Source organism: Rana temporaria, chromosome 4, assembly GCF_905171775.1.
Source record: "Rana temporaria chromosome 4, aRanTem1.1, whole genome shotgun sequence".
NCBI classification, from domain to species: Eukaryota; Metazoa; Chordata; class Amphibia; order Anura; family Ranidae; genus Rana; species Rana temporaria.
In genome coordinates, this window is record NC_053492.1 from 449,904,905 (window position 1) to 449,928,865 (window position 23,961).

Below are 23,961 nucleotides of genomic sequence, written 5' to 3' on the forward strand. Positions count from 1 at the left end.
TGGAGGATCATCAGCAGGAGAAAGGAGGTCCTCATTCCTCTATATAGATCTTTGGAAGATCATCAGCAGGAGAAAGGAGGTCCTGATTCCTCTATATAGATCTTTGGAGGATCATCAGCAGGAGAAAGGAGGTCCTGATTTCTCTATATAGATCTTTGGAGGATCATCAGCAGGAGAAAGGAGGTTCTGATTTCTCTATATAGATCTTTGGAGGATCATCAGCAAGAGAAAGGAGGTCCTCATTCCTCTATATAGATCTTTGGAGGATCATCAGCAGGAGAAAGGAGGTCCTGATTTCTCTATATAGATCTTTGGAGGATCATCAGCAGGAGAAAGGAGGTCCTCATTCCTCTATATAGATCTTTGGAGGATCATCAGCAGGAGAAAGAAGGTCCTGATTCCTCTATATGGATCTTTGGAGGATCATCAGCAGGAGAATGGAGGTCCTCATTCCTCTATATAGATCTTTGGAGGATCGTCAGCAGGAGAAAGGAGGTCCTGATTCCTCTATATAGATCTTTGGAGGATCATCAGCAGGAGAAATGAGGTCCTGATTCCTCTATATAGATCTTTGGAGGATCATCAGCAGGAGAAAGAAGGTCCTGATTCCTCTGTATGGATCTTTGGATGATCATTAGCAGGAGTAGGAGGTCCTGATTTCTCTATATAGATCTTTTAGTTATCACTGGAGGGAACATCAGCAGACAGAAGGAGGTCCTGATTCCTTTATATAGATCTTTGGAGGCTCATCAGCAGGAGGAAGGAGGTCCCGTTTCCTCTATATAGATCTTTAGTCACTACTGGAGGAGTCACCAGCAGGAGGAAGTTGGTCCCACTTCCTCTATACAGTGGTACCTTGGATTAGGAGCATAATCCTCCTAAGTACTTGCATATCAAAGCGAGTTTCCCCATTGAAGTCAATGGAAACGAAAGTAATTTGTACCGCATTGACTTCAATGTCATGCAATACCGCATGTAGCCAAAGGTGGGGGGGGGGGGGTCCCAGAGAGCCTTGGAAACACACGGAAAGGCACGAGGACAGCTCAGCTGACCTTGGCAGACCTCGGAAAGTCTCGGAAACTGAGTATTTCGGAGTCTTTCCAAACATTTTTGAACGGTGCCGTTCGGCTCCAGCGCCCCCCACCTTAGGCCAAAGGCGGTACTGCAAACATCGCTTTGGCTTGAAACCTGCTTGTTTTGCGAGGCAAACAGTTAGGATTTTAAAAAATACAGTGCCCGTATTGCAAAACGCTCGTTAAACGCGTTACTCACAATCCGAGGTTCCACTGTATAGATCTTTAGTTATCACAAGAGGCATCATCGGCAGGCAGAAAGAGGTCCTGATTCCTTTATATAGATCTTTGGAGAATCGCTAGTCCTGATGCCTCTTTATAAATTCTTAGGCTGGCCATAGACGGAGCAAATGTGTTACCTGCAACAAGCAAACAGTTTAGGGGTTTGACTGGAGAAGGTGTTGCCCCTTTTTTGGTCTATCGTTAGAGTTTTTCTTGGACAGGACTCTATTTTATTACTACACATTTTTTATATATACTTTTTCCACTTGGGGTCACTGAGAGACTATAGCGCTTCCACTGGAGCTTTTTTTCCTTTTATCTTGATCAAAAATAATCTTAGATTTTTTTTTTTTTTTTACAAAAGAGTTTTACTCGGAATAGACTTCCAACAGAAATAGTGAGTCAATCAACCGTTGATTAAAAAAAATGTAGGACAAACAAAGATCTACCGTATTTATCGGGGTATAGCGCGCTCCCGCGTATAGCGCGCACCCCTAAAGTTGCCCCCATTCCTGTGGAAAAAAGATTTGGTGTCTTGCGCGGCGTCCATCGGCGGCCTCGTCGGGTCCGGCATCCGTCTGCGGCTTCAGGTGTCCTCTTCGTCGGGTCCGGCGTCCTTCTGCGGCGTCCTCCCCGCTCGTTTCCCGCGCCGAGTTTGAATACTGCGCCGGCATATACCGAGCGCAGTACACTTGGGCAGGCTCGGCTACTGTCGCGCTCACGTCCTGTACGTCCAGGACGTGAGCGCGGAAGGAGCCGAGACTGCCCGACTATACACGAGTGTACTGTGCTCGGTATATGTCGGCGCAGTATTCAAACTCGGCGCGGGAAAGCGGTATCGGCGTATATTGCGCACCCACGATTTTGCCCTGATTTTCAGGGCAAAAAAGTGCGCGGTATACGCCGATAAATACTGTATATATAAATAAATAAAAAATAGGACAACACTCCTCTATGTGTTTCTTTCAGATCCATTTTCATTCTTTGTGCATTTATTTGGATAAGATGCCTAGTTCCCATTCCTAATTATAGCAGGACACAAAGTAGATTAATAGCAGAGACTTGGATTTTCATGCTGTGTTCATTTCACTTCCTGAGCTCGGCAGCAGAAATAATTCCTCATTGTTTAATTCTCATTTCATCAGCTTACTTACTTGTTTTCATTGGCTTCACCCTGGGAAGTATACCTGTTGGGCAATTGTTGGGAACTTGTCAATCTAGAGCCATTGAGCCACTATAAAATACCTGGTGCTTCTGGGTATTGGAGGACATGTATCCTCCTTCATTGGATGCATAAGCTGCATGCACAGAGCGTACATCGGGATAGGACTGTGGAGGAACGAAGTTTGAGAATCTTGGCTTTAAAGTGATTGTAAAGGCAGAAGGTTTTTATCTTAATGCATTCTATACATTAAAAAAAAGCCTTCTGTGTTCAGCAGCCCCCCTAATACTTACCTGTGGTCCATCTAGATCCAGCGATGTTCTAGGAGTGTCTAAGCTGCCCGCCTGGGACTCTCCCCCCCCCTCATTGGCTGAGACAGCAGCGAGGCGCCATTGGCTCCCGCTGCTGTCAATCAGTTAGACACCCAATACGGAGAGAAAGGGGGTGGGGCCGGGCCACAGCTCAGTGTCTGAATGGACACAGGGAGGTGTGGCTTGGCTCAAGTGTCCCCATAGCAAGCTGCTTGTTGTGTGGGCTCTCAACAGGAGGGAGGGGCCAGAATTGCTGAAGAAGGACCAAAGAAGAGGAAGATCTGGGCAGCTCTGTGCATATCCACTGTATGAAAAAGTCATTGGCTTCTGCTGCTGTCATTCAGCGACGGGGGGCAGGGATGAGCTGCCGTCTCTATGTCATATGGACACAGAGAGGGGGGGCTTGGGAGTGAGCATGCACAAGTGCCCCCATAGCAAGCAGCTTGCTATGGGGGCACTCAGTAGGGGGGGGGGGCCAGGAGTGATGGTGGGAGAATAGAGAAGAGGAAGATCGGAGCTGCTCGCTGCAAAACTATTGCACAGAGAAGGCAAGTATAACATGTTTATTATTTTTAACTAAAAGTAAACAAGACTTTAGTATCACTTTTAAAGCTTAAGTATTTGTAAAGGCAAAAAAAAATAACAAACATGTCATACTTGCCTTCTCTGTGCAATAGTTTTTCAGCGAACAGCCCAGATCTTCCTCTTCTGGCGCTACTGGCTTCCGCTCCTGGCAATCAAAGTCACTCAGTCAGCCAATCAGGAGAGAGGGGGCGGGACCGAAGGCAGCTCGGTGTCTAAATGGACACAGGGAGCTGCAGGTCGGCTCGGCTGCCCCCATAGCAAGCTGCTTGCTGTGGGGGGGGACTCAACAGGAGGGAGGGGCCAGGAGCGGCGGCGAGGGACCCAAGAAAAGGAGGATCTGGGCTGCTCTGTGCAAAACCACCAAACAGAGCAGGTAAGTATAACATGTTTGTTATTTTTTAAAGGAAAAAAAAACAAGACTTTAGTATCACTTTAAAGCGGAAGTTCACCCTAAAAAACAACTTTATACCATGCCATCCAGCATACTAGCGTCAGCTACAGTATGCTTTTATTTTTTTTGCGCTGTACTTACAGTTTAATCCTTTAGTTTCGTTTCAGACTCCCCGCGGGGAAAGGCGTTCCTATGAAGAGGGGAACATGATTGACGTCCGGCTATGGTGCGTCACGCGTTCCGAAAATAGCCGGAGTAGGACTCGGCTCTTCACGGCGCTATACGGCGCCTGCGCACAGACTAGGAGCTGACCGCGCAGGCGCCGTATAGATCCGAGTCCTATTTCGACTATTTTCGGAACGCGTGACGCGCCATAGCCGGCCGTCAATCATGTTCCCCTCTTCATAGGAACGCCTACTCCTCGCGGGAGTCTGAAACTAAACTAAAGGATTAAACTGTAAGTACAGCGAAAAAAATAAAAATAAAGACATACTGTAGCTGACGCTAGTATGCTGGATGGCATGGTAGACCAAGAAAACATTTTTTTTTAGGGTGAACCCCCGCTTTAAGAATATCCTTGCCACAATAAAGCCCTAACTAGGTATTTTTTGGTCATTTTAAGTCCAGCTATTGCCACATACTGAAAAATAATAAATATGTGACAATGAGATTCAGAGAACAGGCCTGGAGTCACGTTAATCGTGTACGTTTTGATTGGGTAATACGTCATGCACATTCTTGGTGCCGTTTCCTTTAGCTAGATGACCTACAGTACATTGGAACCATTTGCATCACTTCTCTTTTGTAAATTTTACATAACTCGGAACATTATGTTCTGATAATGCTGTGAATGAGACATTTTGGCATGTAGTTGGGGTGACTGCTGCTATGTCATCTTGTGTATTTTCCATTCTTTTCCCCCCGCGCTGAGATGATGGGCTCTGCTCTGTTACTCAGTGACCTTTGTTTAGAAGTACGTGGGAACATCACCAAGACACTTTGCATATTAGAAACTGTTTTTTTTTTTCTCCCGTAATAGAAAAATTCTTCGTCAGCAAAAATATAACTAGTAAGTGTGTGTTTTGGGGGTTGTACATGTTTGTTTTTCTAAATCAGGCATGTCCAAAGTCCGGCCCGGGGGCCAATTGCGTCCCACATTATGGTTTAATGTGGCCCCACTTGGTAATTTGGATATATATCTGTTTTGTAGCCCCCAAAAAATACCTGCGCATTCAGAGGCTGCATTCATGGCAATGGTGGGGCTGCATTCATGGCAATGGTGGGGCTGCATTCATGGCAATGGTGGGGCTGCATTCATGGCAATGGTGGGGCTGCATTCATGGCAATGGTGGGGCTGCATTCATGACAATGGTGGGGCTGCATTCATGACAATGGTGGGGCTGCATTCATGACAATGGTGGGGCTGCATTCATGACAATGGTGGGGCTGCATTCATGTGAATGGTGGGGCTGCATTCATGTGAATGGTGGGGCTGCATTCATGTGAATGGTGGGGCTGCATTCATGTGAATGGTGGGGCTGCATTCATGTGAATGGTGGGGCTGCATTCATGTGAATGGTGGGGCTGCATTCATGTCAATGGTGGGGCTGCAGATGGGCACTGCTTAGGCTGCATTGATGGGCACTTCCCCTAATTTTGCTTCACAGTTCTTTATTTAAAATTAAATTGTTTTCCTGAAACTTCCCTCTTAAAGTGAAGGTGCGTGTTATACACCGATAAATACGGTATATCCAAATAACACGCCCAAGCTAATCCTTAGACTATCCACCACACACAGCCAAAAGGCAAGAGAATTATTGTTGGGCAGCGTATTGGTTAATTTGCATTTTATTTTAATGGTTCAAAGAATGTCAGGCAAAATGTTCGGCCCTCGCGCATGTTCACTTAATAAAATCTGTCCCTCTTTGAAAAAAGTTTGGACGCCCCTGTTTTAAATCAATTTGTTCATGTCAAGAGTTTTAGGATTTCCTTGACGTATAACTAGTCGAAACTTTTTTTTTTTTTCCGTTTTGGATAGAGTGGAGAGGGATTAGAACCCCTGCCAATTTTTATTGTGGTCTGTGCCTCCGTTAGGGAGATTCACCCTCTCTATTGGCCCTTTTTTACCATTATCATTGAAAGTGAAAGTACAAGAAATTACCCAAACTTTGGGTTGTCCCCAGAAACAGTAAAAGAAGCAAAATCTTCCAATGGGAACACTAGTTACATAGTAGATGAGGTTGAAAAAAGACAAGTCCATCAAGTCCAACCTATGTGTGTGATTATATGTCAGTATTACATCGTATATCCCTGTATGTTGTGGTCGTTCAGGTGCTTATCTAATAGTTTTTTGAAACTATCGATGCCCTCTGCTGAGAACACATCCTTGCTGTTTTTACAGTAAAGAACCCTCTACGTGGTTTAAGGTTAAACCCCTTTTCTTCTAATTTTAATGAGTGGCCACGTGTCTTCTTAACTACTTGCTGACTAGCCACTGCAGTTATACGGCGCGAGAGCCCGTAGCTATACGTCGGCTCTCTAAGAGGCCACTAGGGGCGCTTGCGCACCCCCCGCTCGTCCCTGACTCCCGTGCCCGGCAGGCGCGATCACTGCCGGGCACCCGCGATTGCTCGTTACAGAGCGAGGACCGGGAGCTGTGTGTGTAAACACACAGCTCCCGGTCCTGTCGGGGAGAAATGCCTGTTCATACAATGTATGAACAGCGATCAGTCATTTCCCCTAGTGAGGCCACCCCCCCCCCTACAGTTAGAACACACCCAGGCAACATACTTAACCCCTTCCCCGTCCCCTAGGGTTAACCCCTTCCCTGCCAGTGGCATTTTTTTAGTAATCCAATGCATTTTTATAGCACTGATCGTTATAAAAATGCCAATGGTCCCAAAAATGTGTCAAGTGTCCGAAGTGTCCGCCATAATGTCTCAGTACTGAAAAAAATCGCTGATCGCCGCCATTACTAGTAAAAAAAAAATATTAACAAAAATGCCATAAAATTACCCCCTATTTTGTAAACGCTAAAACTTTTGCGCAAACTAGGGTTGTCCCGATACCACTTTTTTAGGACGGAGTACGAGTACCGATACCTTTTTTCAAGTACTCGCCGATACCGAATACCGATACTTTTTTTTTAAATGTGTCCCCAAATGCAGCCATGTCCCCCCACAGATGCAGCCATGTCACCCCACAGATGCAGCCATGTCCCCCCACAGATGCAGCCATGTCCCCCCCAGATGCAGTGATCAAATACCACCAAAAGAAAGCTCTATTTGTGGGAAAAAAGGGCGCCAATTTTGTTTGGGAGCCACGTCGCACGACCGCGCAATTGTCAACTAAAGCGACGCAGTGCCGAATAGCAAAAAGTGCTCTGGTCTTTGGGCAGCTAAATGGTTCGGGCTGAAGTGGTTAACTGTCGAGAGAGTGAAAACACAAGACCGTTATTCATGTCATGGAAAAAAAATACGCTTTTCTCAACGTGATTCCTCTCAAGCCTGCCCTGCAGGCTTGAGAGGAAAAGCACGATGACATACAACACATACAACGGCACTATAAAGGAGAAGTTCCATTAGAATGGCGCCACCCTTTGGGCAGCTTATGCTAATTTCCTGTCTCATAACTTGCTTCAGAGCATGTGCGTTTTTTTTCCCCTCATTAAAGCATACACACAACCGTTTTTCACAACGTAAAAAAGACTACGATTTGTAAAAATAGAGCAGGTTCTAAATTTTTGACGCCCATTTTTCTCAACAAGAAAAATGCCCTGGAGCCTACACACGATCGGTTTTCACGACCAATTTAAAAAATTGCATTTTTCTCGTCATGAAAAACGGTTGTGTGTCCGCGGCATCAGAGCACTTGAAGTGGTTATTAAAATGTTGCATTTTTTAAAATAAGTATTTGCCGTTTCTAAAAAAATAATCTTTGCGAGCCTATGAGCATAATTCTCTTATCACCATAGCAAATTGCAGAGTTTCCAAAAATGGCACGTGTGATAAAATTAGGGTTGGCGCATGCTGCAGGTCCCGGGGCCATTGCTGTTCAAGCAAGCACGAGCCAACTATTTATCACCGGTTATTCCTAGTGAGAGATCTGCCTGTGCATGGGTACCCTACCTGTATGTTTGCCTGTTTGTCAGTATGTCGGTGTTTGTCTGGTTGGCACAGATGTCTGCAGCACAATGGCTGGCCTTGGAGACTTTACAAACGTGGCAAGTTGCCTATCTGATACAATAAATGATTTAATTACAGGGAATCCTAATTAGCAGGCCCGTGTTTAATCAACATCTCTCAGAACACAACAAAACGTCAAAGCTTTTTTTCATTCTGTTTATCAGTGATGAAACACTCCTTTTTTTTTTTTAATGAAAAGCAGAACCTGAAATATGGACATGGCTCACCCAGACAGAGGTGGCGGCACACTTTGTGCCAAGCGCCTAATGAGCTCCCTCATCAATCACCTGGGCGGCTGTCACTGTCGCTTCCTGCCATTATCTCTGCCGTCCCTGGCATAGTCAGCTGAGGAAGAGGGACACTGATGACTACATGAAATGTTTATAGATGAAGAAATCCAAAAAACTATTATTTTTTTTTCTTTAATGCGGCACGTGAGATAAAAGCAAGGGTTGGTTTAACCAAAAATATAAGTAACCTCTAGGGTTGGGATTATATTGGCAACAATAGTATTCAAAAAATATATAAAAAAGATAATTTATTGTACAAATATCAAAAAAATCATGATAATACAGATATGATCAGGCCCGTCGCTACAAGACAGGCAAACCAAGCAATTGCTTGGGGCCCCAAGCCGCGCTTCCTATATGCTACAGCTGCCTGAGCACTCTATAGAGAGCCTTCAGCACTGCTGCCTCGAGTCGTCACTTCCCCTTCTCTGTAGCGTGGCTGCGCTCCTCTTCCTTCCTCCTGTCAGTCCGGACTCTGGCCTGGTACCACGCGGTACATGAGATTCCGTTTCCTGTTCCGGGCCGGACTGACAGGAAGTGCACACTGAGTGCTCACTTCCTTTCAGTCCGGCTGGGAACAGGAAACTGAATCTCCTGCCACGCGGTACGGACTCTGGTAGGAAGGGCGAAGGGGGGGCCCGGGGGGAGTAAAAAGAACATGGGGGGGTTTGTGTGCATGCGTGCAGGGAGGGGTTGTGGGGCCTCCATGTCCATTTTGCTTGGGGCCCCCAAATTCCTTCAAACGGCCCTGGATATGATGATATAAAAACACAAAGCAAGAAAAGATGACAAGACACAATGCCACAAATCTAGTTCTCCAAAAAAGTTGAAAGATGGTTTATTCAACACGTTTCAAACAATAATTCAATTTGTTCTTCTTCAGGGATATCACATTGTATATTTTGTCTATAATAAATCAAAGAAGATTTTTTTTTTTTCATCGTAAACAAAACCCCCAGCCTTCACCCCACATCTGGTGTGAAAAGTTGAGACAAAAAACTCACTTCATTTAAAGCTTGTCCACCAATTCATGTATTACAAATTTTTATATTATTCTATATGGCACATTACTTTACTAACTACATAGATCTTTTCACATCAGTTCATGCCAACCCAAAGGAGAATACAGTCTAATGCCCCTACATACATAGGACTAGTTACCTTTACCGTTTTTTTATTTATTTATTGTTGAAGCAAAGGACATGTCAATCACCATAGAAGTGAAGCCTACAATAGGGCTGTTTATACTGATATATTAGTGTAGCACTACCCCCGCAGGAGCTGCTGAGTATTTCGGGCGGCATGTTACCTCTATTTTCTCGCCATCCAGGGTAGTGATAGAGAGTTGAAAAAGTTCAATGTCCACACTTTACACTTGTTTTTCTAAGATTTATTTGCAGAACTTTGGTTAGAAAAGAAGAAATTGGTGGAGGGGTGGAAGGGTAAACAAGTAGATAGGTTCAGGTGTATAATCTCAATTAGGAAACACTCCTGTTTCCAGCGAACAGTTCTCGTCACCACTCTAGCCAGAGTGGGTATTGCTCACCCGGATAGGTTCCTCTCACTGGCCTAACAACTGGAATGGCGCACGGAATAAAGTACAGTCTCTGCCACAGACCTTCCCTTATGAGGAGACACTTTCGGTCCCGAATCCCCTGACACAGGATTCAGCACCCGGATCTCTCCAGATTAACTTCTGTAGAATTCAGATCTGAGAGGAGGTCACCATCAAGCCTCTCGGTGTATGGTGCATCCTTCGATGAATTTTCCAGGCCTTCTCCCAAGATACCAGCCCTTTGCATGGTCCTCTCCACGATAGGTCCTCCCCTGGCTTCCTTCATCAAGCGGCTTCTTCCCTCCAGGACAGACAGCACAGGATCACCCTGAAAGCATAGGCCCAGTCTGACTACTGAGCCTACTTAGACAGATCCAAACCCCGGACCAACGGGGTCCCGGAGCCAGGATTTCAGGAGCACGTCCCCCCTGGCCAGATGGGCCACGAGGTGGTGGGACGACAGACCGACGACCCCGGTTCAATGGCATCTGTCCTTTAAGTATCCCTCCCCATGCATTCACAGCGGGACGACCACTCCCACTGCTCCGCTGCAGAGGGGGACACCCAATACACCCTGACTCTGCTGCTGCCACCCTTGGCCTGGGATGGTAATAACACCCCTGCAGGCGAACAATGGTGGTTACTCCCAGCACAGCCATGGCTTGAACAGAGGCTAAATTTGGCCAAAATCACACATGTCAGAATCGGCTAACACTCAGACCCCCTTCTAAATCTAAAGCAGCGCCTGCCCAACAGGAGCAGTCCGCTACATTAGCTTTTAGCACTGAGAGGTCAGTACTGGTAGAGTATGCAGAAAATGGTACCCTACCCTAAGACCCCTATCACATTAAAGCGGAAGTAAACCAATTGATTTAAAGCGGAGTTCCACCCAAAAATTGAACTTCCGCTTTTCGGCACATTTGGCACCTTTCAGGGGGAGGGGGAGCAGATACCTGTGTAATATAGGTATTTTGCTCCAACTTCCGGGCATAGATACCCGAGCCACCCGCGGGTATCTATGGAAAAATATTAAGAACAATATTAAGAACCCTCTCAAGTATGCGTTTTAGGCTTCTGGCACATTCCAGAGAGGAAAAAATCAGTGATTGGTCTCTAAAATTTGGTATTGTAGGAAATCAACGCAGCTACAGGCATCATCCAGATATCGCCTTTTTCGGCCGGCAATTTTGTGCACCGTAAGAACAATCATAACGGCAGTTCAGCCTCATAATTTTTCTTACAGGTGGTGGGAGGGGACAACTCCTCCTTCCACCGCCCTACCAGCTCGCCCTTGCAATCGCGAGTCGGAGAATGAATCAGTCACCGCTTGAAGTTAAGCATTGATATTTCTGTGATCCATCTCTATGATCCTCGGAGGCCCAGGCGCAACGTTATGACGTCATGTCTGGGCCGGTGGAAGTAAACAAGGCCGGGGAGGCGGCTGGAAAGGCCGGGACAGTTTTTTTTTTTTATCTCTGTCTTTTTTCAGCCTGGAGGAGAGATGTGGGGTCTTGTAGATTCCACATCCCTCCATAAAGAGGACCTGTCACACACTATTCCTATTACAAGGGATGTTTACATTACTTGTAATAGGAATAAAAGTGATCAAAATAATTTTTTGAAATAAAGTGTAAAATTTTTAAAATAAAAGTAAAATGAGCAATACATTTTTTTTTTAAAGCACCCTCGTCCCTGCGTGCTCACACACAGAAGCGAACGCATACGTAAGTCACGCCCACATATGTTAACAGCGTTCAAGAGCAACAATTCTAGCCGAAGACCTCCTCTGTAACTCCAAACTGGTAGCCTGTAAGGAAACATTTAAACGTCGCCTATGGAGATTTTTAAGTACCGAAGTTTGGCGCCATTCCACGAGTGTACACAATTTAAAGCGTGACATGTTGGCTGTAACGGTCACCACCGTTTACGATATTCCAATTCCATCAACCCAAGACAGCTTCTGACACTCCACAATGCAGCAGACACGATCCATCCCATTTCCCCAGAAAAAACGAGACATACGCTCTGTTACTGGTTTCAAAATGTATAAACACTTTTAATGGTATCTTGGCTTTCTTATATACAGTACAGCATGTTAAAGTTAATCACAGGGACAAATAACTCTCCACCCACACAGCACACAATGGGGGGGGGGGGCTTCAATACACCTTCTCTTAGACAATGACATCCAGTTGAGCTAATCATTAGTCATCTCCCAGACGTCCCGTCTCCGCAATTAGAGGAGGTAATTACTACAGCTTGACAAGTCACATTCCACATACAAAACAGTGCCATTAGCATCACACAATGGAATGTCTAGGAGCAGACGCAATTAACACCTCAAAAGCATGTGTCCTCCCATTGAATGAAAACACTCCATTTGGAGTCAGACTTTAACAACCTGTAAAATTCCAATATATCCTGCAAAACATGAATTATCAGTAATGTCCCATCTCATGTCATTTATAATTAATATTTCTCAGTCACCCTATGCCCAAAAGGGGCACAGGGTGACCCTAGACCCAAGAGTCATTAGTGACGCTGGCACAGGAGTACCCCCCATTCTTCAAAAGTCTCTGGGTGTCACGGGTCATTCCGTTACATTGGGTATCTATTTACTCGGCGTAACATCATCTTTCACATTATACAAAGAAATCAGGCTAATCTTGCTGGTTTTTTTTTTATTATTAATTTCCCAAAAAAAAAAAACATGTTTGAAAAATGAAAAGTGACGTAAAAAAAATGCATTGACCGCCATTTAATTCCCTAGAGTCTGCTAAAAAAAAAAAAAAAAAACATATAATGTTTGGGGGTTCGGAGTAATTTTCTAGCAAAAAATACTAATTTATACTTGTAAACAAAAAAATCCAGAAAAGGCCAGGTATGGAAGTGGTTAAGCTGCAAAAAAAAAACTGAGGGTTTAATATTACTTTTAGGCTGCAGCTGATTGGTGGTTAGGAACAAACTATCAAAGTTATGCAAGAATAAGAAGTGAAATTTGTAGGGAGATGGCATAAAGTTCAGCCAAAGGCCTACTTTGTTAGCAGGTAAAACTGTTGAAAGTTGCCAGGGGCTTAATAGTGCTATTGGCCTGGCAGATGCTGCATCTCTGGCTTGCCTTCAGAGAGACTCGGATCTATTTTAAACCAACAAGATGCAATACATTTGCCTATTTGCCTTTTATTTATTGCACTAAGCACAAGACAAATGCTGCTTATATGCGCACTGTTAGCAGAGAAATAAAACACTGACAATACCTAAACCAATATCATTTGGTTTATTATTATTGGACAGGTGAAAGGTATTGTGCTCTATATAATAGCGGCACAAACAGTACATATTTCATGCACAATTAGTCAAGTTTACATTGAGCGGTTGTTTGTTCTGTTGATCTGCAGACTTAGAGTAGCTATGAACAGTTGAAAGTTATTTTTTTTATTATTATAGCAACAGATAATTGATAATTAAGATCTATTAAAGAAGAACTCCAGACAAAAACGGCTCACTGAAGCTGGCCATCCCCCCCCACCATTTTACTTACCTGAGCCTGTTTACCTGCTCTGCGCGTCCCCGGCTTTTTCTTCTTCATGAAGTCTTTGCGTTGATTGTATAGATTGACCGCAGAGCAGCCATTGGCTCCCACTGCTGTCAATCAAATCCAATGACGCGGCTGCCGGGGTGCGGGGCCGAGTCATACACTTAGCGTCTATGGACGTGTATGACACAGGAGCGCGCACGCAAGGTGACCCCCTCGGGGGAGAGCTCCCCAGAGGGGGTTAGCTATTGCAGGGAGGAGCCGCAAGAGCCGCCGTGGGATCCCGGAACTGGAGGATCGGGGCCACTCTGTGCAAAACGAACTGCACAGTGGAGGTAAGTATGACATGTTTGTTTAAAAAAAAAAATGAACCTTTACAACCACTTTAAGTCTCCTAGCACTTAGGGTTGGTTTGCTTTGCATTTTTTCCAGATTCCAGGCCTTGGCAGATGGTTCTGACCCCACCCGTGCACCCTGAAAACAAAATGTTTGTGAGGAATGCTTCAGGTCCTACTTTGGGGTTGGTAGACCGTTCAATGATGCACCCAATAAGCAATTTGTATTTGGATTGCTGCTTTCCATTGTTTTCTATGGCTTCTTGATGGTGGTCCAGCTATGGAAAAAAAAATATAAAAACGTTGTGTTGGATGCTTCATTTTATCTGACGCAGCTTGATTGAGACTCACGAGGCTCATGTTTTTGTTTTTTGTTTGTCTCCTTTTTCTAATTATTAAGCAATGCATAGGAAAATGTTCATATCAACAGTATAATTGTGTTGGTCCAGGCAAAGCAATCTATTATGAAACACTGTGTACTATCAACAGAAAGGCATTATAATTATTTATTAGCTGTCCCATATTTAGAGAATAATTTATAGGTTTGTTACATGACATGACACGTGATCTGAGTGCCCTTTAGATGAGCTGGATTTGGAGGTACATAATAACTCAAATTATTCATTCCAAAACTATTTATTTACAAGTCCTTCAGTTTATAGGCCATATAAAAAGCAATGTGATAGGTTGTGTCTGCTGTCTATCCTCTATAGCCTACTGTGAGCGTGAGCTGGGGGACTCTGGGGGCCGCGACCTGGATCCAGTTGCAGCCCAGTCCATCCTCACCACTAGAGGCTCTGGTGAACACCTGCTGGATCTTAGACTCCATGCCCTGGGGAATCTTAGGCTCTAGCTCCCTGTTGGTGCTCCAGTGGACCTGCCTTCCTTAGCCACCCAGTGTTCCGTCCACAGCAGTCAGCCATAGGGTCCACTACCTTAGCGGTGTACTCCTGACCCCAATTTATTTATTTACAGCAGCTCAAGATACAAGAGATAGTGAGGGGATAAGCCAAAGGTCGGGCGACTACCAGACAAAGATAAACAAAGGACATGCCAAAGGTCAAGGTCACAAGCAGACAGGGATGTTCGAGAACAAGCCAAGATCAGTAAAACAGAGACAGACGTAGCACACGGCAAGCAGGAACTTAAACACACAATAGCTTAACAAACACTGTTGATCAGCACGGCTGGCTTGCGGTGCACAGGTTAATATAGAGTTCCCTGATAGGGCCTGGGGTGGAGCCATGCTAGAGGAGAGATTACTTAAGCAGCCAGGTGAGAGTGGCTGGCCGCTAAGGTGAACACATGGAGGAGTTAAAACGTTGCATACACACCATTGTTTTAAAAAAATTATCTAGCAAAGCGCGGTGACGTACAACACGTACGACGGCACTATAAAGGGGAAGTTCCATTTGCCTTTGGGCTGCTTTAGCTGATTCCTGTTAGTAAAAGACGATTCGCGCTTTATTGTCTGTTACAGCGTGATGAATGTGCTTACTCCATTATGAACGGTAGTTTTACCGGAACGAGCGCTCCCGTCTCATAACTTGCTCCTGAGCATGCGCAGGTTTTTAACATCGTTTTAGCCCACACACGATCATTTTTTACAACCCGAAAAACGACATTGTTTAAAACGACGTTAAAAAATGCAGCATGTTTGAATTTTTTTTTTTTGTCGTATTTCAGATCCTGAAAAATTATGTGAAGCCCACACACTATCATTTAAAATTACATTTTTTAAAAACAACGTTTTTTTTCATGCCGAAAAATGATCGTGTGGACGCGGCATTAGTCTCTGTTATGGGGAGGGAACGGCATGTGGAGGGCAGAGTTAAGAGAGATGGACATTTTTTTTCTTGATCGGAATGAACAAAATTCTAACGCTGAATATGTTTCCCAACCAAAAACAATAACTATTGTAATGCACGTGCTTGGAAAACTTTAATTTAGAAGTAGAGCTTTCGTTATTATGAACATTTATTTGTTTCTTTAAACTTCTTTGTATGCTATAGAATATTCAATACTGGTTAGAAAATTTTCGGAATTTGGTTAGAATTTGGCATCACGTTGGAATGAAATTTTTAAAACTTATTGGGGGAGTTTCAGATAGAGATACGACGGCGTATCTCCTGATACGCCGTCGTATCTCTGAGATCCGACGGTCGGATCTATGCGACTGATTCATAAGAATCAGTTCCGCATAGATCTCCCTTAGATCCGACAGGTGTAAGTGACTTACACCGTCAGATCTTAGGCTGCAATCTCCCCCGCCGGCCGCTAGGTGGCGCTTCCATTTGTATACGCAACGAATATGCAAATGAGGCGATCCACCGATTCAGAAACGAATGCCCGCCCGTCGCTTTTTTTTAACGTCGTTTGCGTTTGGCTTTTTCTGGCAGATAGTTACCTCTGCTATATGCGGTGTATCCAATGTTAAGTATGGCCGTCGTTCCCGCACCGAGTTTTACATTTTTACGTTGTTTGCGTAAGTCGGTCGCGAATACGGATGGACCTAATTTACGTTCACGCCAAAACCAATGACGTCCTAGCGACGTCATTGGGAGTAATGCACGCCGGGAAAATTTGCGGACGGCGCATGCGCAGTTAAATCGGCGCAGGGACGCGCCTGATTTAAATACTACACTCCCCCTAGCCGCGGAATTTGAATTTCGCCGGGGGAGTTACGATCCGCCGGCGCAAGTTTCGAGGTAAGTGCTTTCTGAATACAGCACTAGCCTCTCAAATTTGCGCCGGCGGATCGTAAATCAGATAGATTACGCGGATCTAAAGATCCGCTAATCTATCTGAATCTAGCCCATTGAGTTTATGTTGGTACCATCAAATGATTTTGCCGAATTTTCAAACGGGTCAAACAGAATTCTACTGATAGATGGCTAACTTGAGCCAAGTTATGTTTGTGCTCCATGTGGCTGAAATCTGAAATCTGTGGGCATCTCAATTTGTGTTTGAGTTGCTACATTTTATAAGTTAGGACAGAGCTTACTTCTCTGCATTCTCCTTTCCCTCCCTTCCTAAAAGTTCTGGATGCATCAGGGCTGGAGAATTGGGAGATTGCTGATATCGCACATGTGGCCAACAGACCAGGAACTTGGGGCTGTCTTATCAGTTTGGCACTAAGACATGCCAAGTGGAAGTCATCCACAAAAATGGCAAGGTTCCTTCAGAAATGAAGTCACCTCACAGTTGACACACCACCCTCCATCTACAATATATGCATTTACCATTTTATGGGCACATTTTTTAAAAAGGTTTTTGTTACATTATACAGAAAAAAAAAGTAAAGCCATCATGGTAAACACCAGCCTCCAGTTTCTGGTCTCGGCTCTTTGTGAAGATGAATAAAAAAAAAGGTCCAAAATAAAGACTTACCGCACATAAATTTAAAATGGGGTCTCGGACTCCAAGTCCTACAATGGAGGGTGGATGGTTGCTCATGGGCACCCTATACTTAAGTCCAGGTTTTTATGCTATATTAGACCAATCGGGTGCCGGACAGCATGGTGAAGTGAGAAACACGCATCTTTTGATGTCTTCTAGACAGATCTGTGTGCTTTGCCTTGCATTATGATAGTTTGCCTTAAAAAAAGAAAATACTGAGATTATTTTATAGAAACTAGAGTGAAAAAAGTGGAACATGGAACCCTTTGAACGTGTTCTGGTGTTTATAAATTCATGCGTTAAAAGGAACCTGTTAGTACAAATTTCCGAGAGCCACCATTGCTGGCTTTTGGAAGTGCTTAGCTCCAGACCAGTCATGGCTAGCTTTCCTTTCCTGTATGGGGAATCACTGACCAATTATAGTACAGCTCCTGTTTCGTCTGGTCCTCTTAAAATTCTCTTCGACCTAAACTACACCTTTGACCTAAACCAGCATGCATAGGTATTCAGCTTCCTAGAATGTACGTAGTCAGGACACGTGGCTACCATTAATAAATAGCCTTGAACCTATGATTAAACAAACGCCGTATTTTTAAACTTACATCTGAATTTTCTTTCTTTGTTTTTGTTTTGTTTTAGGACCGTCTCTTTTTTGTCATGGAGTACGTAAATGGAGGAGACTTGATGTTCCAAATACAGCGATCACGTAAATTTGATGAGCCACGATCACGGTTTTACGCTGCCGAAGTAACCTCCGCTCTCATGTTTCTACATCAACATGGTGTTATATACAGGTATTAAGAATGCAACTGTATGCTTCATTTCTTTATAGCAGGGGTCTCCAAACAGTGCGGCTCACGGGCCAGATGTGGCCCATTGCTTGTCTTTATCTGGCCCTTGGGGCACTTTTCCTTCCACTAATAAAAGGCATTATTCCTTCCATGAATACCAAAGACAGGACACTATTCCTGCTGACACCAACAATGGGGAACTCATTTTCCCACTTACACCAATGATGGGGCACTATTCCTCCCACTGACGGATTTTTTTTACTCTCGCTGACCACTAAACCCATGGCATTGTTTACTCCCACTGATGCCAGAGCATTTTCTACTCCCGCTGGTCACATTTCGGCCCCCCGGTTTGAATGGCAGTAAACTGGCCCTTTATTTCAAAAGTTTGGAAACCCCTGTTTTATAGGAATACTATCCCAGTTAGTATATTCTAGGTTTTCTATATTCTATGCTTAATGGCAAAGGGTTAAAAAGAAGACTTTATTAATAGGTTACAGTGGCCATACATTGCCTTAATTTTGATCTATGTGTTGCCCTACTGACATCACCTGGCTCGACCAACTTTGATTGAAAAATCAAATTTGCTGGGCGGAAAAATGTCAGCCGAACAGTGGCTGGGTATTCTGGCAACCACAGGTGCCAACTGTCAGAATACAGTAGCCTGTAAGGGGGCCTATTATTGGGCAGATGTTAGTGTCAGCTTGTGTAAATGCTTGCCCTGCTTCATCTTGGATTGGACAACTAGCCACCTGTTGTTGATTGTACCCTCAGGCCTTTGGCGCAGAATTCAATACATGGGAATAGAAATTCTGTAGATGTCATCTTTGCGCAGAGCGTAAGCCCATATATTTTAGGCCGTCTTCTCTTTTCACCTCTAGTCCTTGGGAGCATCACAGATTTGTGACCACTTCCCTATGTATACTAAGTCGGCAGCATTTATCTTCCATCACCAAGTAGGATCAAGGTGCTCTAATTGGTATACCAGTCTCTTCCCAGTGTCCTTTCCATAGCTTTTCCAGGCCAGGCACGCTCCTAGATAGCACACTCATTCCCAGGCTTCACCATTACTCATATCACAGGACTCTTGCCTGGCCTCCATATTTTAAGCATGCCCCTGCAGCTGTTCCTACTGTGTTCTGTACCACTTCGACTGGGACTTCAACCTTGCAAAGTAAGCTTTAGATTGATACGGGACTATATCTTAGCAGATCTGGGGTGTTTGGTTCGGCTACCCAAGGCCTCTTCCATATCCCACATGGCATTTACAGTATATGGGCATCAACTACACACCCATGAAATCAATAAAGAATGACTCCTCTAAAAGGGGACCTTGCATCCAATTACAACTTAATTTTTAGACCCCTTTCACGCTGGGGTGTTTTTCAGGCCCTTTTGGGATAAAAATAGCACATGAAAAACGCCTCCCCTGCAGCCCTAGTGTGAGAGCCTGAGTGCTTTCACACTGGGACAATGGGGGCGCGGTGTATACATTGCTCCCCTACCGCCCCTGCCATTGAAATCAATGGGCACCGCTGCTGAAGCACCTGCTAATTGCTTCGGTAGCGGGGCTTTGCAGGCGCTTTTAACCCTTTATTCGGCCGCACCCCTGCTAGCGGTCGAAAAACGCAGCTAGAACAGTGGTAAAGCTGCGTTTTACCACTAACACGCCCCCACGCTTGTGGGGAATGTAGCCTTACTCTACTATAGTGGGGCCAGAGCCACCTAGTGGCAGGCAAGCTAACTGCATCTGTTAAGCTGGCAGCATGAGATTCCTCCATCCATGCGGTTTGGCGTTGGTTGGGGAGCTATTGATTTGTCTTGTTCATGAGGCTGAAGGAGAAATATATTTTTATATGCCTAAGGCTGCACACTTCAAACAACTGTATATTACTGGCCAAACAAGGCTAAGTGCTTTTGAAGGGAGGTGGGAGAAGAGGGTGGCAAGACTGAGAGTTTGACCTTCAGTATCACAACAGACACTCAATCAACAAGTATTTTTATGTCCTATTCCACAAAAAAATTTATGTACCTGCAGAGTCCTAAAGGGATGAAACATGGGGAAATTAACATGTATTGCATTTTTTTTGCCCTGGCATACACTTTTTTTTTTTTTAAATCAAAAATAAGTTTATTGTATCAATACAAACATATATATATACACAGGCAGATCAATAGAAAGTGCATCAGAATGGTAAAGGGAGTATATAAATGTACTCCCACAGTGGCAAACATCCAAATCTTTAAGTAATGCCAAGACAAATATTAAATGAACGAATCAATATCTACACTCCAGACTTATAGAAGGATGGGTATGATAGTATAACTTACTTCATCACACAAGGCATTGCCACTTTAGTTCAGTCTGACTGTGTATTTCAATAGTAACTCTTTAACTCCGGATGTAGAAAGATAAAACCAAATAGGGAAAGAAAGAGAAGAAAAAAGAAAAAAAGGGGGGGGAAAGAAAGAAAGAAAGAGAAAAGAGAAAAAAGAAGGAAAGGATCTTTATCTCTAGGACTGTGGTCCTCAACATGTTTCCATCCTCCACCTAGTGTAGCAAAGGGTAGTGTGGTATTCTCACTCCTCATACCCCACTGTTAATACAATTACACTATTCAATATTGATTTATCGTCGTTTGTTTTGAGTGATCATCCCTGTAGTAATCTGTCCCTCACTAGCTGAAGAGGTCCCAATCCTGGAACATCTAACCAGGGCTGCCATAATGAATAAAACTTTTTCGAAGCGCCCCTGTGTTGGTATGTTAGTTTTTCACGAATCAGTAAGTTATTGGCCTGTTTCACCCATAATGTGCCCGTTGGTACCCTAGGCGTAATCCACATCTTCGCAATCTCCTTGCGAGCTAGGTAGAGCAACCGTAGCACCGCCGTGTGACCGTTTGGTGACAGATCAGGTAACTCCAACGCGCCAAGGAGGCAGACCACTGGGTCAGTAATTACTGGTATCTGAAATACCTGGGCTATGGTATCAAGGACATATTTCCAGTACCTAAAGAGTTTCGGGCATTTCCAGAACATGTGCAAGAGATCTCCAGTATGCGCATTACATTTTGGACACAAAGGTGTCTCTCTAAAACCCCATTTATGTAGCCTAGCCGGGGTTCTGTATACCCTATGTAGCAAATATAAGTGAGAGAGCCTCTGTGACGCCGATACAGACACTAGTGGGGCGGACGTCAGACACAGTTCCCATGTTTCACCGTCTACAGGCCCCAAATCTCGTTCCCATCCTCGTCTGCAGGGGAGCTTACTTGCATCATGTGTAGATTGGATTAGTCTTGCATAGACTCTAGATATCATGCCCGCCCGGTCATCCGCAATGAGCACATCTCTCATCAGAGGGTGTACCATTACAGCTGGTCGAGTAAGTCTGCTTTCGCATTGTATAGCGTGTCTCAGTTGCAGGTATTGGTAAAATTGGGAGTTACATAAACCATATTCCCCTTTTAGAGTCGCAAAGGATTTAAGTGTAGTTCCAGAGAACAGCTGGGCGATATAATGTATGCCCAACCCCTCCCACGAACCAAATCCCTTCAACTTAAGAAGTTCACAATAATGTCTATTCCTCCATATTGGGGTGAACTGGCACATTGTCTTGATCTTAAAAATGGACCTTACATAGTCCCATAACTTGGTTAATAGACTAATTGTGGGCAGTGCAGTAGGGAATTGAGTAAGGCCTGCCTCTAGATACACCAGCGCCGGAAGGGTTGAGTCCACTGGTACTATCAGTGATCTTATCGGGTCAGATTCATCTGCTATTCCCCAATTAGCAAGTTGCTGGAGCTGCGACGCTATGAAGTAAAACCGAGAGTGCGGAACTGCCATACCTCCCTGATCTTTTGGTAATTGCAGAGAATGCAAACTAATACGGGCCGACCCCCCCCTCCATATCAACTCCCTAAATTGAGAGTCTATGCGGGTAAACCATTTATGAGTGATCCAGATCGGGGAGTTGTGAAAAACATATAAAAGTTGAGGTGCCCAAACCATCTTAATTAGGTTAACTCTACCGGTCACGGATAGAGGTAACTTTCTCCAGGCTGAGCATTTCAGCCGTAGTTTCTGCATTAGTGGAGATAAGTTCTTGTCAAGGTACTGGGATGGACTAGGCGTGACCTGTATGCCCAAGTAACGGAATTCATCTACTATTGCAATGTCCTTCGCACAGTCCGGCAGAGGGCTTGGCAGAGGGTCTAGTGGCATAATAACTGATTTATTCCAGTTAATACTGAACCCCGAGAGCCGACCGAAGTCAGCAATCAGGCCCATTACGTTTTGCAGGGAGCTTGCCGTATCCCCCAGATATATCAATGTATCATCCGCATAAAGGGAAACCACATCTTTTCTGGGACCTCTCTGAAACCCCACTATATCCTGCCTGTTTCTAATGTGAATGGCCAGTGGCTCAAGAGCCAGGGCAAACAACAGGGGCGACAAAGGGCACCCCTGCCGAGTGCCCCTAGCCAGACAGAAGGGTTCCGAGACCTCACCATTAATACGCATTCTCGCCGACGGGGAGCTATACAATAACTGCACCCATTTCAAAAATGAGGGACCCACCCCAAATCGAGTTAGGACTTCCCAAAGGTATGGCCACTCCACGCTGTCGAACGCCTTAGCGGCGTCCAACGATAGGATTGCCCTGTTACCTACATTGTCCGGGGGGAGTTGTAAGTTCAGGAAAAGTCTGCGCAAATTTTGAGATGTGGATCTCGTAGGAATGAACCCAGACTGATCTCTATGTATCACTTTTTGTATACAGCTAGCCAACCTGCTAGCCAAAATCCTGGCCAGCAGCTTAACATCATAGGTTAGTAGTGAGATCGGTCTGTAAGAGTCCGGAGACGATGGGTCCTTTCCGGGCTTCAACAGAACCACAATAAGCGCCTCATTCATAGAAGGGGGTAGAGACCCTGTTTCGAATGCATGATTATACATTTTAAGAAGAATGGGGAGGAGTTGAGTCGAGTACCTTTTGTATACCTCAGAGGGTAACCCATCAGCCCCGGGAGCCCGACTATTTTTCGAGTGGGCCAGCGCCTCAAGTAATTCATCCTCAGTCAGAGGAGCATTAAGAAGGGCCACATCCGAAGCAGACAAGGATGGTACAGGATACTTGTCCAGAAACGAATGTATGTCATCTCGAGTGGGGTTAACCTTGGAGGAATAAACATCCTGAAAAAAAAAGACTAAATACTCTAGTAACTTCTTTAGTAGAGTGGCAGGGATTCCCCTCGGAATTTGTTATAGATGCGATATGCGAGGACGGCTGTTGTGACTTGGCCAGTAGCGCTAACATATGCCCCGTATTCTCTCCCTCCTCAAAATGACTTTGTTGTAAGAAAAAGCGCTTATTTTCAGCTAGTTGCATAGTTAGATCTTTAAGTAAGGTTTGGGATGCTAGCCACGAGCGTTTCGTATCGTCTGTGGGGTCAGCAATATATCTGGCCTCCGAGGATCGTACTTCCTCTAGGACCGACATTTCCCATTCCTTAGTGGAGGTTTTTATCTTGGAAATTACTCTAATAAATTGCCCTCTGAGGAAGGCTTTGGCTGTGTCCCAGACTATATCTAATGTCGCAGTATCTAGGTTTTGATTGAAAAAATTTTTGAGGAGCTCTGGGATAGGATCAGGGTCCGGAAAAAGCGATAGCCAAAAGGGGTTAAGCTTCCAGAGGGTATTGCCCCTGCGAGCCCCACACCTGATGTCAATCGAGAGAGGAGCATGATCAGAAATTTGCCTAGGGTGGTATTGAGAGGTTTCCAACAATGACAGGAGTAATGCATTTCCCAGCCCTAGGTCTATTCTAGAGAGGCCCCCTACCGAGGCAGATTGACATGAATAGACTCTGGCATCCGGATTGCGGACCCTCCAGACATCTGTTAGGCCCATTTCCATTAGTAATCGAGCGAACGGGGTAGGCCCACTTCCCCTTTGTATTCCAACCACCCCTTGGGCAGACAACCTATCCCTAGCATGGTCCAGACAGTTATTAAAATCCCCTACCACCAACACAGGGACACCTGGAAAACGGGCAACAAAATCTGACAATACTTTCAGTACGCTGGTAGAAAAGGGAGGGGGAATATAAATACCTGCAAGT

At 44.7% G+C, this 23,961-nt stretch overlaps 1 protein-coding gene across 1 annotated transcript in view; it reads left to right on the forward strand.

Annotated features, from left to right (window-relative positions):
* Positions 1 to 23,961, forward strand: part of PRKCE (protein kinase C epsilon) — a 491,004-nt gene that overhangs the window by 393,894 nt on the left and 73,149 nt on the right. Inside the window, exon 11 of the mRNA XM_040351558.1 lies at positions 17,682 to 17,836. Within this exon, the coding sequence (XP_040207492.1) occupies positions 17,682 to 17,836 (155 nt within the window). The remainder of the gene's footprint in view (positions 1 to 17,681; positions 17,837 to 23,961) is intronic.